Here is a 14,174-nt window from a genome sequence, read left to right as displayed (position 1 = left end):
ATTCAAATAAACATAAAAACAAGCAAATATGTGGGCCATTGTTTACACTAGACAAGGCTTTACTATATACAGATATACCGTACAGGTGTGTTGACACTTCTGACAGGTTTGGATGAACTGGGCTTTAAATTGTGCTCATTAGAGAAACATACTGTAACATCTGGATGTGACGAACCTAAATGTCAACATATACACAATAACGCATCAATATTAATAAGCTGGTAACTGTCTGTTGATGAAACACAACTACTGTACCTCCACAAACTCTAAATAATGTTTTTGTACAATTGTTCTTGAACACCCCCCCAACGGGGATGCGGCGTCGCAAAGCACTGACGTCAGGATTTGGCGACTTCACGCCTGCGCACTGCGGATCAAACGCTGATGCAAGACATTTTCGGCGCAGCGTTGTGGGACTGATCGAGGGAGAAAGCGGCCACATCTCAGTCAATACTCAGCCCGCAATCATGTCAGGAGACGAGGTGAGTGAGCCCGGGCTGTCCGCTGTGTACTGTTTGTTGGTGTGTGGACTTGTTGGGTGAAGTGAGGTGAATTATCGGAGCAGATGGGTGTTGAGGATGACTTTGGGCCTCGGTTCTGCTGATCTCCTCCCTGTCCGCTCTCACATGGCTGCAGCCGAGCTACCAGCGGTCCGACCGGACACAAACTACAACCACAAACTACAACCAGGAACCAGAACTTAACCAGTACACCGTCCACGTTACTAATACTCAGCACGGCTCATCAATCCGCCCTGTCACCGCGGCTGGACACCTTTAAATGAAGGCATGGGGTTAGCTGGTTAGCGTTAGCCGGCCGTTAAATGAGCTGCGGTGCTAACTGTGCTAACTGTGCTAACTGTGCTAACTGTGCTAACTGTGAATGTAACGTTACAGCAGACACAAAAAGCTACCAGGCTTTAATGCTAGCTCTACATAGCTTACACGGGCTTTATACTGAGACAGAGGCGAGACAGAAATACATGGGAGAATCCAACATATTGTGTTTTAATACAGTTACAGTTTGAGATGTAGGTTGGTGTGTTTAGTTGTAAAACATGGAAAACTGGTTAAATCTCATTATTAGTTCCTCTAAGCACGATGACACACCAGGAAGGGACTTTGAGAGGCTGTAATCCAGCTGTTCAACAACTGTATCATAATATCATATAACCAAATCCCTGATCATTTCCCGTCTCATATCTGATCATCTAATTATATGAAATATATATGTATTGAAATCTGTTCATTTCATCCAAATATTAGAGAAAATGGTCCAGATCCGAGCTTGATGTCTTCACATTGCTTATTTCTTCTGACAAACAGTCCAAATCCTAAAGATATTTGATGAGCTATCATAAAAGACTAAAAGAAAATGTTCTGCCTTTTTTCTTAAACATAATTTAAACACAGATTAATTTTCTGTCGATTGACTAATTGATTAATTAACTGATTAAGTTTTAGTCACTTAATAATGTGTTATATGAGCAACAGCACTTTTCCGACTTGGCATTGGTGAAAAATATATGACAAACACACTGAAAATGGCATGTAGTCATAGTATAAGAGTATAATACACTCTGACCTGATGTATGAAAATAACCAAATCAGCTGAGGAGATGTCCTTCTCCTCTCCATAATCTGGGATTTTTGCAAATCAGAACACATCGGCCTGTAACTCATTTAAAATGAGAAAAATGGAAACTTATTTGAAGACATTTTAAGAAAAACAAAGGATGTTTTTTTTTACAATCCATTAAACATCTGCCTGAACATAAATATATCAATAATCAGATTATAGTTGACGTTGGCCAGAAAGAAAGTGGCTGACCATGTTGAACTGTACAAATTATCTCTTGCATCGGTAAATAAATCTGCTGGAAACGTATCACAATAGAACCATGTTGACCATCATTTCATAATCTTGCCACCAGTTGTAAAACTTTGTTTTCCCTCCTCCAGATGATTTTCGATCCCAACATGACCAAGAAGAAGAAGAAGAAGAAGAAGCCCTTCATGCTGGATGAGGAAGGAGGAGAGGGGGTGGGAGGAGAAGAGGCTAAAGAGGTGGAGGCGAAGGAGGCAGAACCAGAAGCTGGAGACGACAAGGAGATGGATCTAGACGAAGATGAAGGCAGGAAGAAAGGTTAGAATGAGAATAGAGATGCTCCGACTGAAAGCTCTCGTTAAAGCAGTGTAACAAATGGAATATAGTATTCATAGGTATGTTTCCATTAGTGTTTAATCACCTGAAAATAGGATTTGTCGTCTAGTTATTTTAGAATGAGCCGCTTTAATCTACAGAGTCCGCCAGGTTTCTACAGTAGCCCAGAACGGACAAACAAAACACTACTTATAGATCGTTTTTCTCAAGTTTCACACTAGGAAGGCGAGCAGTATTCAGTTAGTTTCAACCTTCAGACTTGCATTAAACTGGAATTAAGCAGCGTTTTTGTCTTCTCCAGAGCCGTCTGATGATTTGAACGACCTGAACTTCTTCAACCAGAAGAAAAAGAAGAAGAAACCCAAGAAAGTGTTTGATAATGATATTGAGGAGGGATTAAAGGTCAGTCACTGCCACACCACAATACATTTTTCTTCTTTCTTTGCTCCTCATTCATGGTAGCTCGCCTGTTTCTATTGGCTTCATCACCTCCTCTTGTTCCTACCATTGCTTTCCCATCACTCTTCCTTTTGTTGTCTTAAAAACATTTACACGGTCATTGCTCACCGTCTTCTCATTGGTCCAAATCAGGAACTGAAAATTGAAGGAGAGCAGCCGGAGGTGCTGGAGGAGGACAACCTGGACCTGGTGCTCCCTCAGAAAAAGAAGAAGCCAAAGAAAGTGGAATTTGATGAGGGAGAGTTACTGGAGAAGGATGACGGTAAGAATAGGTCACCTCATCTTTTCAGTAAAGAACTAAAGGAAGACGTGTAATAACACTTCTGTATGATGTGTTTCCAGCACTGGAGGACGATGAAGGGAAGAACAACGATGGAATCTCATTCAGCTCCTCCACAGGACCCGCCTGGGCCGGCACTGAAAGAGACTACACTTACGATGAGGTAGGACAGCTGTATGCAAACAGCAGACAGACAACCAAGACTCCGCCATAAACAGACAACTTGTTCTGGAAATTGGAAAATGTGTCTTTTCATCCACTCAAATGTTATTCTTCCTGGTTGTGTATTTATAAGAGGAAAAGAGAGTTGCTTAAAAGAATGCAACGGGGTGGAAGAGGAAGGTATCGGTTTTTACCATTAAGTATTACAAGATGCAAGAATACAATAGCTCTTGTTCACCTGGAATACTGACCCTCTTCTACCCATTTATATACAGATATTTGTCATGTATTGAAAATCAGTGGACATGTAAACCAAAAAGTCAACTACTAAAACATTTTAAGTTCGTATCCTGGTGTAAAACAGTCGGTGTCAACTACAGTTGGCGTAACTCTTCATCTCTGTCTCAGCTCCTGAACCGAGTTTTCAACATCATGAGAGAGAAGAACCCGGACATGGTGGCCGGAGAGAAAAGGAAGTTTGTGATGAAGCCTCCTCAGGTGGTCCGAGTGGGAACCAAGAAAACCTCCTTTGTCAACTTCACAGACATCTGCAAACTGTAAGCCTCGCACACACTGACCCCTCACACAGTTACTGTCGATCCCAGTTCACACTGAGATATATACTCACCTGAATCTACAAACTGAACATTCATGTACTTCATCACAGGTTGCATCGTCAGCCTAAACATCTCCTCGCTTTCCTGTTGGCTGAGCTGGGAACAAGGTAGGCTTTTGTATTTACTATGACAAAATTCATGAATAGACAGTAACTGGATTTCGTGTCAGCTTTAGTCGCTAGTTCTCTGTAATGAAAGGAAACATTTCTGTGTGCACTGTTAGGAGACTTTAATTTGTGTTTTCTTTCGTTCAACAGTGGTTCTATAGACGGAAATAACCAGCTGGTGATCAAAGGCAGATTTCAACAGAAACAGATAGAAAATGTGTTGAGAAGATATATCAGTAAGTGGCAATTAAGCTTTTTATTTATTATAAACTCAAATCTAATTCTTGTCAAATTAATGTTTTGGTCTGTTTTACGCCAAACTGACTTACTGTCTGTGTTCAGTTTTGGTTCATACGTTTAATTTTATTTCATTTGAAGAACTATTTATTACATTTACAAAGAAACCAACCAGGATAGGTATCTGATATTAAGCTATTTTTATTTCTAAGGATTTAATTAGCTTAACATCATTCAAATTGGCAACATGGCTTCAATAATAATTATGCAGTTACTAATTGAATGACAGATCCCGTAAAGTTCATCAGTGTTCGTTTTCAAATTTCACATCTAAATCCATTTATAATGTAAATGTAAGATATCTTCTATTAGGGGGTGGATGTCTCAATTTTTTATTAAATTTTTATATAAATTCGAATTGAAATTAATTTTTTCATAAAAATGTTGCTTGTTTTAATAAGTATAACAGGCTTTGTATCATAAAGTTAGAGCTGCTGTTTAATAAAAATAAGGTGTAATATAATAAAGCTTTATCGTTCATCTAAATACATTCTGGTTCTCGGACCAGAATTTATCACTCAGAGCTGCACTAGGGCTCGTTCAGAGCTACTAAAACTTTACAACAGTTTGGTTGGCAACAACTGAAAGCCGTCACATCTCAAAAAGTGAGTTGAGGAATTTACTGAGTTCCACATGTACTTCTCTACCAAGAACAAAAGAACTATAGAACTAAATAAATAAATAAATAAATACAGGGAACTCGTGTGTGTGCGTGTGTGCTGCTGTGCTAATAACTCTTCTCCCCCCTGCAGAGGAATACGTGACGTGTCACACTTGCCGCTCCCCAGAGACCATCCTGCAGAAGGACACTCGCCTCTATTTCTTGCAGTGTGAAACGTGCCACTCCCGGTGCTCCGTCGCCAGCATCAAGACCGGCTTCCAGGCTGTGACGGGCAAGAGGGCGCAGCTCCGCGCCAAAGCCAACTAAAGACCACCTAAACTGGGCTCCCCCTCCTCTCTCGGCCTCCCCTTTCCCCCCTCAGAAGGGTCGAAGCTGAGGTTGGACGCCCCCTTGATTCGCTAAAAGGACTCTCTGAATCGAACTGCGGGAGGGTTTGGCTGTTGTTTAGTCGTGTCGTGGCCTCACCAGGCAGGGAGTGAGAGAGTATCTAACGCTGACAGATGAGGTTCAGGCACTGTAAGCAGATGATGTGTACCACATACACTGTTGGATGCATTTGATTTGTTGTCTGGCTGATGAACCCTCCAACTCCTAGGTTGATTTTTTTTTCTTTTTTTTTTTTCTCTCCATTTGCTGTGATTCTTGATTCCTGCAAGAAATTCCTGATTAATATAGCTTGAATTCTCCCTCTTTCTTCTCCCACTTTACACACACCAGACATGAATATTTCTTAGGATAAGGAATACATTTCTCCACACAACCAGCCAAATTGTAGTAAAGCTAATTTGATCTACAATGACAGAGCTTAGTTGCTCGGTAATTGATGCCGTGTGGCTCATGTGGTCACCTCTTTATTGTTTAATTCCACGTTGCTTAAACTAAAGGCTGTGTTCCTGTTTCTGGTCTGGCCTCAAATCACAAAACTGCTGGTCCAGAATTTGTTGCCCTAGCTTATCAAAGATAAAACTCAAAGTCACCAGGCTGGAGTACATAAAGGAAGATTTATCACTGTAACGGGTCTGTGACTGACTCCTTTTTGATCACTTTATAGCAGCAGATGACCACAAAGCCAGGCAGCTAAGGGCTGATAAAGGGGAAAGCACTTTCTCACTGAAGACTTTTAATAGAGCTTTTGTGTGACAGACATAGAAATCATACAGTGTGTTTGTGAGTGCTTTTGTGGCATTCATGAGCAGTTGTGTACTTCATTATTTCTTTCTGACACATTTGATAAAATAGTTAGAATCGGTTAGAAGGATCTAAAAGTGAATTGAATTAATTTTGCCAACAAGAGCAGTTTTCCTGAGCTAATGCCAGCCCCCTAACACAAACACCCACATGCTTCCCCCTAAAAACAGTTTCTGAGCAGGCACCTCAGATCGGTCTCTAACCGGACATTATTTTCAAGTGTGATTCCAGAAATTTACACCACAGGCTAGCCAGAATACGGAGAGTTTAAGACCAGTGATACTATATACATGATATTGGTTTTGTTCTTGTTAGAGAAGAATGTGGATAAGGAGGTTTGGTTTGAATCATTTTAAAACCTGGTTTTTACAAAAATAAAATATTCTACTCTCTCTCTCTCCATGACTGCTCTCTCTGTGCTTGCATCCATGTAGCCACTGGATCTAGTATGAATTGTACATTTATATGCATCTAGTTGAATATTCAGTTATAAAAGTTAGTTGCAGTTGAAATCTAACCACAATGACTTGAGACAGTTTGTTCTCAAAGTGTTTATTCCAATAATGCATTCATATAGCTGAGGTTAGTCTTATTAGCAAACTTCTACTCTATCCAAAAAATGTCACATCTACCACAAAGTGTAATTTATTATATATGTTTTATTATTCATAACATTATTTTAACTCACTTATATTATTTTGTGTAGAAGCTGCTGTAAAGTATTTATTTACTGTCCTAATAACTAATTGGACTTTTGTGAGGCACTGGCAGTAGAGTACTTTGATTTTGTCTGACTGTACTTCTCATTTTAGACAGGAAAATCATACTTGTTAGACTTTATGCGATGGTTCTGCGTGCCCCTCTGCTGGATCAGATTTTAAATGCAGAGCACTAAGATCATAAAATATAATGTATTTAACCAATACAAAATGAAGTAGTAGGACTAGTAGTTTGTTAGGTCCACTAAAACCACATACCTTGGGTGGACACATCAATCTCAATTATTATAAGCAATCTACAGCTAATACTAATGCTTACTGTTTTTAGCTAAGTCATGTTTTGGATACCAAACTTGTTTAAGTTATATAATTTCCTCTTGTCAGTATGTGTAGTAGTATGTGTTGTACAATCCCACAAGGCACCAGCACATTTACATTCATTAGATAAATGTTCTGTTTTCAATGTGTTCAACACAAAACAAGCAGTTGTTGTGATCTAGACCAAAACAAATCTTTAAAATTCTCCTTAAGCCCTCGGGATACTTTTAAATAGACTAACTTCGCTTATTGTGCACACTTAAACCTCGGGAAAAAAGTTTAGTTATTAATTCCTCAGCTTCATCTCAAACCATAAAATACATATAAATCCATGACAAAAACTTAAACCAGATTGTTGTAAGAATGTTTTATTGTAAGTACAATACCGGAAGTCTCGTACTAATAGCTTCGCGCTGATTGGCTGGTTTTGCGCCGGCGCACACGGCTCGTTGGAAGAGAAGCTCCTCGCGCTCCCAGCAGCGTCAGCTTGGTAACGAACCGTTGAGAAGAGAACAGTCGAACAGTCGAACCGTTGAGAAGAGAACCGTCGAGAACAACGTCAGGCGCTAAATCATGCCTCGTGTTTACATCGGACGACTGAGTTATCATGTCCGCGAAAAAGACATCCAGCGATTCTTCAGCGGATATGGGAAGCTTATGGAAATCGACTTGAAGAACGGGTGAGTTTGTCTTTTTGGGTGGGAACGCAGACGGGGGTTAGTAACAACCCCCAGCTAGCATTACTGTCGCTAAGCTAACCGTCGTCAGCGGTGGTACAGGAGCCTCTCACACTTTAAGCGAATATATATGTTTCACCTTTGCAGTCAAGCCAGTTTGTAAAGTGGAGCATATTGAGTTTGTTTTGTTTGAGTGCTAAAAACTGTAGTCTTTTGTTGTTGTTGTTGTTGTTTTGCTCATGAACTTCTCGCCCTGCTCGTGTGGCAAATGTCGCATGGCCAACATGGCGTCTTTGTGTTTGCTACAGCGCGGAGCTAACGACCACTAGCTCCCCGAGCTAACGACCACACCGCGCTGTGTGGCTGCATGTGGTGGAGCTGCTGTGACTGTTTTACACTGAAACGCCGTCTTGTCTCTGCAGCTATGGATTCGTGGAGTTCGAGGACAACCGGGACGCCGACGACGCGGTCTACGAGCTGAACGGGAAGGAGCTGTGCGGGGAGCGGGTGATCGTCGAACATGCCCGGGGGCCGCGGCGAGACCGAGATGGCTACGGTGGGGGTTACTGGGGTGGTGGGCGCAGTAAGTGCAGTCTATTACAAGATACCCTCTCTTCCCCTTCCCCTTGGGGTGAGGTGTCGATGTGGACTGCACAGAGAGCTGTTTGTTGTTTCTTTACTGGCGCTAATACACAGGCTTGTAGCATAAGTTTGATGTTCAGGTACACTGTCCTGGTTTATAACCAGCAGTCTTCAATCCCATGTCAATGTGTTCCCTTGCTACACGTTTACTATGGGCCAGATTGCATGCAAACCTTATGAGTTTCTATAACGTTATACGTAGTTGTACTATATTCAGTATATTCACTTTTAGGATCGTAAAGTAATGTGACCACATGTTCCTATGAAACAGGACTGATCTGCATTCTCCTTATTCAGGAAGTCCATTTACATGTTTTTGTGTGTTTGATCTCTTCCTGCTGAACAGTTTTCCTCAGTTTTAAACATCCAGGGCAGATGACCTGCAGGTTGTTGCTCCTCCCTAGTGATCACGAACCACCCATGTTTGGTCTGTGGTTAATTATTGGGAAGGAACTGCAATATGCAAGTCGGTGCCCTCAAATAGCAGAACCCATGAGTCTAGGCTGTAGAGTTGGCATTAGCTAAGACAGCTCCAAAGCAGGGCTTTCTTGCACATGGATTGCAAAGTTCTCCTGGGTGATAATTAACGTGGTGAGCCAGGTTTTGAAGGTGTGAACTTTCACATGTGTTGTTTGCACCACTGAAGAAAGCTAATAACAAATGATCACCACAAACCTAGCTAGTGTAGCTTTAGCTTAATCATTAGGACTAGACTAACATTTTTATGTGAAATGTGTATTTTTAACATTGGTATACATTTTTATATTCAACATTAACAAAAGTCCTTGATGTTTCAATTTGAAAGAGTCCAGTTGCGGGCTGAGGCTGAGAGTCCATTGAGGCTAAAGATGACTGGCTAAGATGACTGCCTGTCCCGTTTGGCCTTGGCTTTCACCTTACAATGTGTGTGTGACCTTTGCCCCCCCTTGATCCTTGGCTGACCTAACCGGAAGCCATGATGACAGCAGCCTTTTGCCAATAGACCAGGGGCGATGGTGAGGATTGCCATTGGTTTCTATGTTGACAGCAAACATAAGTGGAGCGGCTCTAGTAAAGAACTTGCAGTCAAAAGAAATGTTGTAAGTGAGAACTGGAAAACAAAATTTCAGACTGACACCCGGTCAAATATCAAATACCAAAAGATTGGTGTATGTGTTTGTTTACACCGTTCTTACTCAATTTGATTGAACGGTGTCCCTGACCACAGCCTATGTGGATACCTCCTTTCTGTTTGTGTTACAGGGTTCAGAGGTCTTGAAAGAACATCACTGTCCATTTGTTCATGCAACTAAAGCATCACAGTGTGATGCACCGGAGTAAGACAGGCTCTGTATTGCTGGAAACAGATGCAGTGGTGTTCTTTGCAGCAGAGGACAACTTCAGAATGCTGAACAATACAAACAATACAAAGAGCCCATGCAGTGGCTTGTAGATACTTTTCTGAAGCTTTGTGTTTGAAAAAGGGATCAGAAGGACTCCTTTTAATAGGTTCAAATTTATACCCCCTTGGACTTTTATCTGGCGATCACTGCCTTGTGTTCATGTAACAACCCAGGCCAGTAGCTCTTTGTGTCTCGGCCATTTTAGTCGTTCCTAACTTTTTTTCATGTGGTGTTGTTTTTAAAGGTAGCGGTTACAGCAGCCGGAGCCGCTCTGGCAGGGATAAATATGGACCTCCGGTCCGTACAGAGTACCGTCTCATCGTGGAAAACTTGTCCAGTCGCTGCAGTTGGCAGGACCTCAAGGTACGCATTCTGACACAAACCATTGTTTATCCTCCGTTAACTCTGCTGAATCGTCATCAGTGAAGTGATTTACGTCACTTAACAGAGTGAGTTTGTCAGTATATTTCATTCTCCACATTTTCTGCATTTCCCAGGACTTCATGCGTCAGGCCGGAGAGGTGACGTATGCAGATGCCCACAAGGAACGCACAAATGAGGGAGTGATCGAGTTCCGGTCCCACTCGGACATGAAGAGGGCTCTGGACAAGCTGGACGGCACAGACATCAACGGGCGGAAGATTCGTCTGGTGGAGGACCGACCTCGCAGACGAAGGTCTGACTCTGGCAGCCGCTCCAGGTGGGAACACTTGACCGCTGAATAATGTTTCAGACACACCAACACGTTCACCAAGTGTTAATGAACTCACAACACTGATTTCTTACACAAGAACGTTGTAGTTCTGTCTTTGACTTTGTGTTGTCATTCCTAGATCTCGTAGTCGCCGTCGCTCCCGCAGCAGGAGCCGCAGAAGCCGCAGGAGCAGGAGCTCCAGGAGTCGCTCCAGATCCCACTCCAGGTGAGAATGGATCTGATGAGATTAAATCACAGATACGAGTTGTAGTTCTGACATAGATAAGTAAGGTATAGATGCGCTATATTGGGTCCCTGTAATTAACTTTTTTTAGATTGACGCAGTCGCACAAAACACGAAGTAACGCATGTTTCTTATTCCTTACAGGTCTCGTTCCCGTAGCAACAAGAGACGTCATCAGTCCCGCTCCAGATCTGGAAGGAAGTCTCGCTCTAAGTCAGGAGAAAGCAAATCCCGTTCTCGCAACCGCAGGTCCCGTTCTCGATCCCGCAAGTCCAAGTCGCGTTCACGCTCCCGCAAATCCGGCTCTCGTTCAGCCGACCGGAAATCTAAATCCAAGTCCCGTTCAAAGAGCCGCTCAAAGGTAAAGTCGGAGCGGGATTCTCGCAGTCGATCCAAGGAGATGTGTGTTGACAAGAAGTCTCGCAGTCGTTCAGCGACCCCAGTGGAGAACGGGAAGGAGGAGCGTGCCGTCAAATCAGCCTCCCGCTCCCCATCCCCACAGGAAGATGACCGCCGATCCAAGTCGAGGGAGAAACGTTCAGCCTCTCGCTCGAGGTCTCGCTCGCGGTCTAGATCAGCTTCTCAGGATTAGTGGAATCATAAACGAGGAGTGTTTCTCTCATTGTTGAGCTTGATCCCTATGCTGTACATATTGAGCAGTGTCGTCCTACTGGCTTATGCTTCCTGACTTGTCTACTTTTCTCCTTCGAGTGTGCACTTGTCTTAAACACGAGTAGACGCAGTTTTATTGAGAGGATGCACCACAGTGACGGAGATACTTTTTTAGGATCAGTTGTCAGCCTCTCAAACCACCAGTCGTCTCCCGAATTTTGAAAGTCTTTAGAGCTGCAACCTACGGTGGTTAGTCACTATCCCAAACATGTAGTCTTAATTGGTAAACTGTTTCTCACACCAGACTGTTAATTAAAAGCTGTGTGTAGCTTAGCGAAAATTAAGTTCTTTATTTTACTTGCAGCATCTGTTTGCAACAGATCTTGTCTGATTTGTTTCATACTCATCCAAACTGCATGGTTGCGGGAGAAAAGTAGGATTTGGTTACAGCATTGAAGCGGCTTCACTTTTTGAAGTCTCACTATTTGCTTTCTCAAGGAATCGAGTCAGTCTCTGTTGTCTTGCAGCACTCTGAAATGCACAATCGGGATGCAGAACTGCATATTTACAAGAACATGATATGGGTTTGTATTTCATGTCTGAACAACTTTCATTGTAGGTGGACGATTAATGATCCCTTTTTAACCTCTTGTACATAAACCATGTGATCAGCATCAGATGGATTTATACGTTTTTGTTGCCACCAGTGGGGTTTTTGTTGTCTTTTGTAACGTTGAGCAGGTGATCTGTGGAAGGCCCTTTTTGCTTTGTGGGTTTCAGTTTGACTAGAGTTTCAAGGCCTCAAATGCAGTGTCCCGTCTGTCTCGCTTTTCCTGCTTTTTCTAATAGTCATTTTCAGTTGTTTTTTTTTTTTTGTTTGTTTTTCTGAGTTTAATCCAGGGGTTAGGGGTTTCGTCAAGCCTCTGCTTATTTAAAGTGTGCAGCTAGTACTGGAGTTTTTGTACTCAACGGGTACATCCATTCAAATCTCTTGAGGTGTCGACTTGTGGGTTTATAAGACACGAACATCATCAGACTTGCTGAATGCACCCCCTCTCCATCTTTTGGAACAGATTCATATTTTTTCTCCATGCGAATGAGATCTAACAGAAAAATGTCCTTTTTTTATTGTATGTTCAATTAAAGATCTTAATTAAAAATCTCGCCGTGTAATGTTTCTTTGTGTCTGGATTACAAAAACCTTGACTGCAGTAACGACATGACCTATATCCTGCTAATTATACAATAAATGCTCTTTCATTAAGGGGGAAACATGGACGAGATCAATGTTTTGCAGAAGCGCTTTGTTTAAAATCTGAAGTAAAAGCGACCGAACAGCTGCTGTTGAACGCTCTCCAAACTAATCGATAGTCCACTACATTATTTTCACATATCGACCATCGCTTCAAGTCTTTTGGCGTTACATTATAACCGACGAGCGGTGACTGTACAGGGGACTCGCGCATGCGCAGTCGGAGTCCCGGAGCCGCAGGAGATAAGAGCTGGTAAGCCAAATTTCAGTTCCGAATTGATCTGCAAAAACGAATTAATTTGACATTTATAAGTTTGCTCTAATTGTAGCCGACACCAGCACCTTTTAACCACCTTCGTTGTTAAGTATTGTGTTTTATTTCTGAAGGAAACGCGCTTTGGCGTTATGGATAGTATCCACCACAAAGCTTTTCGTCTTAAATAATATATATATGTTCAATAATGGCACCCGTTTAATTCTATTAATCGGGTTGAATACTTTTAAATAGCAGAAGCAGTCGCGCCGAGGGGACTAAAATATCTGACATGCTTAACGTTGTTGTGAGGTGAAAATGTTCATTCATTTGAGGTGCTGCCGGAATGGGTGACAAGGTTCATTTTTCAGTAAATGGGATTTTCACAGGATTTGAGCTTTTACACATTTTTTTTATTTTTTTTGCCTCAAGGATTTCAGATCCTCCGCCATTTTAAGTGAAATGTATTTTTTGTGTGTGTATTTGGCGGCTTGTGTATATAGCCCTTTTTTATTGGAGGTAATGGATGGCTGTTAAAAAGTCACACAGGGTCATGGTTGTTGATGGAGGAGGACATCTATTATTCTGTAAAATGGCACTCTTAAAAAGTTATATTTGTTGGGGGAAATCTCCAATAAAAGTCTTTATCCTGTAGTTTTACATTTGTTCCGTCTTGATCAATGTGTCTCAGAGACATTTTAGGACAAAAATACAGACAGGAAATATAATCTGAGAGAAAAAAAGTGCCTGTTAGGTTCTATTGTCATATAATGTTATATCTTCATAAATGTTAAAGCAGTGTGGTCCAGCAACCTTTGAAGATCTTGTATTGTCTTTTGTTTTTCTCTTCTAATAGATGTTGTCCTCTGCATTAACATTAAAAAAACATTAGATACATTAAAAACATCCAGATAAAACTTTGTAAAAAAATGTTTGGCTGCAGGACAGAGGATCCATAATAACTGTTAGTTTTATTTATTTAGCCCAACATCACAAATTTGCCTCACAGATTTACAATCTGCCCAACAGACCTCTGTCCTTACACCCTTGAGTCGGATACTCCACCAAAAACATTTGGAGAAAACCTAAACTTCAGGGAGAGTAGCAGCAGAATCCCTCTTGCAGGATGGTTTTATACAGCACCTGGACCACAAAACTTCAAACCAAAAAACTGCACTAACACATACTGTTAGTGCAGAAGGAGTACCAATCCGTCCCTCCGAGCATACGGTTCCTATTTACTATTTCAATGTATTTCTGTTTGTTATGGAAAACATTGTGCGCAATGTTGGCAGCTTGGTCACTTTTCAGGCCACTGGAGACAATATCCTATTTTACCCATTTAAAGCTTAAATCTTATCCACCTGGATGGATGTGTTTAAAATCAGTAAACAACCAAAACAAAATGAAGTGGAGGGGGCATGACAGACTGTACCTTTAAATGTAACCTTTAAAAACTACTTTCTAAATGTGCAAATATTCACAA

The 14,174-nt window shown here is 41.6% G+C and overlaps 2 protein-coding genes across 3 annotated transcripts; both read left to right on the top strand.

Annotated features, from left to right (window-relative positions):
- Positions 1-338: 338 nt before the first annotated feature.
- Positions 339-6,297, top strand: eif2s2 (eukaryotic translation initiation factor 2, subunit 2 beta). Its single transcript, XM_035656658.1, has 9 exons — positions 339-482; positions 1,962-2,145; positions 2,465-2,565; positions 2,755-2,884; positions 2,965-3,065; positions 3,473-3,621; positions 3,732-3,788; positions 3,939-4,024; positions 4,838-6,297. Exons 1-9 carry the CDS (start codon positions 468-470, stop codon positions 5,011-5,013), a joined length of 999 nt encoding a protein of 332 aa, XP_035512551.1. The 5' UTR covers positions 339-467; the 3' UTR covers positions 5,014-6,297.
- Positions 6,298-7,371: 1,074 nt separating this feature from the next.
- LOC118324045 (serine/arginine-rich splicing factor 6-like) lies at positions 7,372-12,346 on the top strand. Of its 2 annotated transcripts, none has more exons than XM_035656161.1 (6): positions 7,372-7,612; positions 8,032-8,192; positions 9,878-9,996; positions 10,131-10,333; positions 10,467-10,553; positions 10,716-12,346. In XM_035656161.1, the coding sequence occupies exons 1-6, from the start codon at positions 7,506-7,508 to the stop codon at positions 11,161-11,163; spliced, it is 1,125 nt and encodes a 374-aa protein (XP_035512054.1). In that variant the 5' UTR covers positions 7,372-7,505; the 3' UTR covers positions 11,164-12,346. The 2 variants fall into 2 exon arrangements, with proteins under 2 accessions (XP_035512054.1, XP_035512055.1); XM_035656162.1 differs by having other exon boundaries at positions 7,373-7,612; positions 8,032-8,165.
- Positions 12,347-14,174: the final 1,828 nt, after the last annotated feature.

Source organism: Morone saxatilis, unplaced genomic scaffold (genome assembly GCF_004916995.1).
Source record: "Morone saxatilis isolate NCDOM2014 unplaced genomic scaffold, NCSU_SB_2.0 Contig15, whole genome shotgun sequence".
In the NCBI taxonomy this organism is placed as follows: domain Eukaryota; kingdom Metazoa; phylum Chordata; class Actinopteri; family Moronidae; genus Morone; species Morone saxatilis.
Note: the sequence above shows the minus strand (reverse complement) of the source record. Positions and strands in the feature narration are given on the sequence as shown.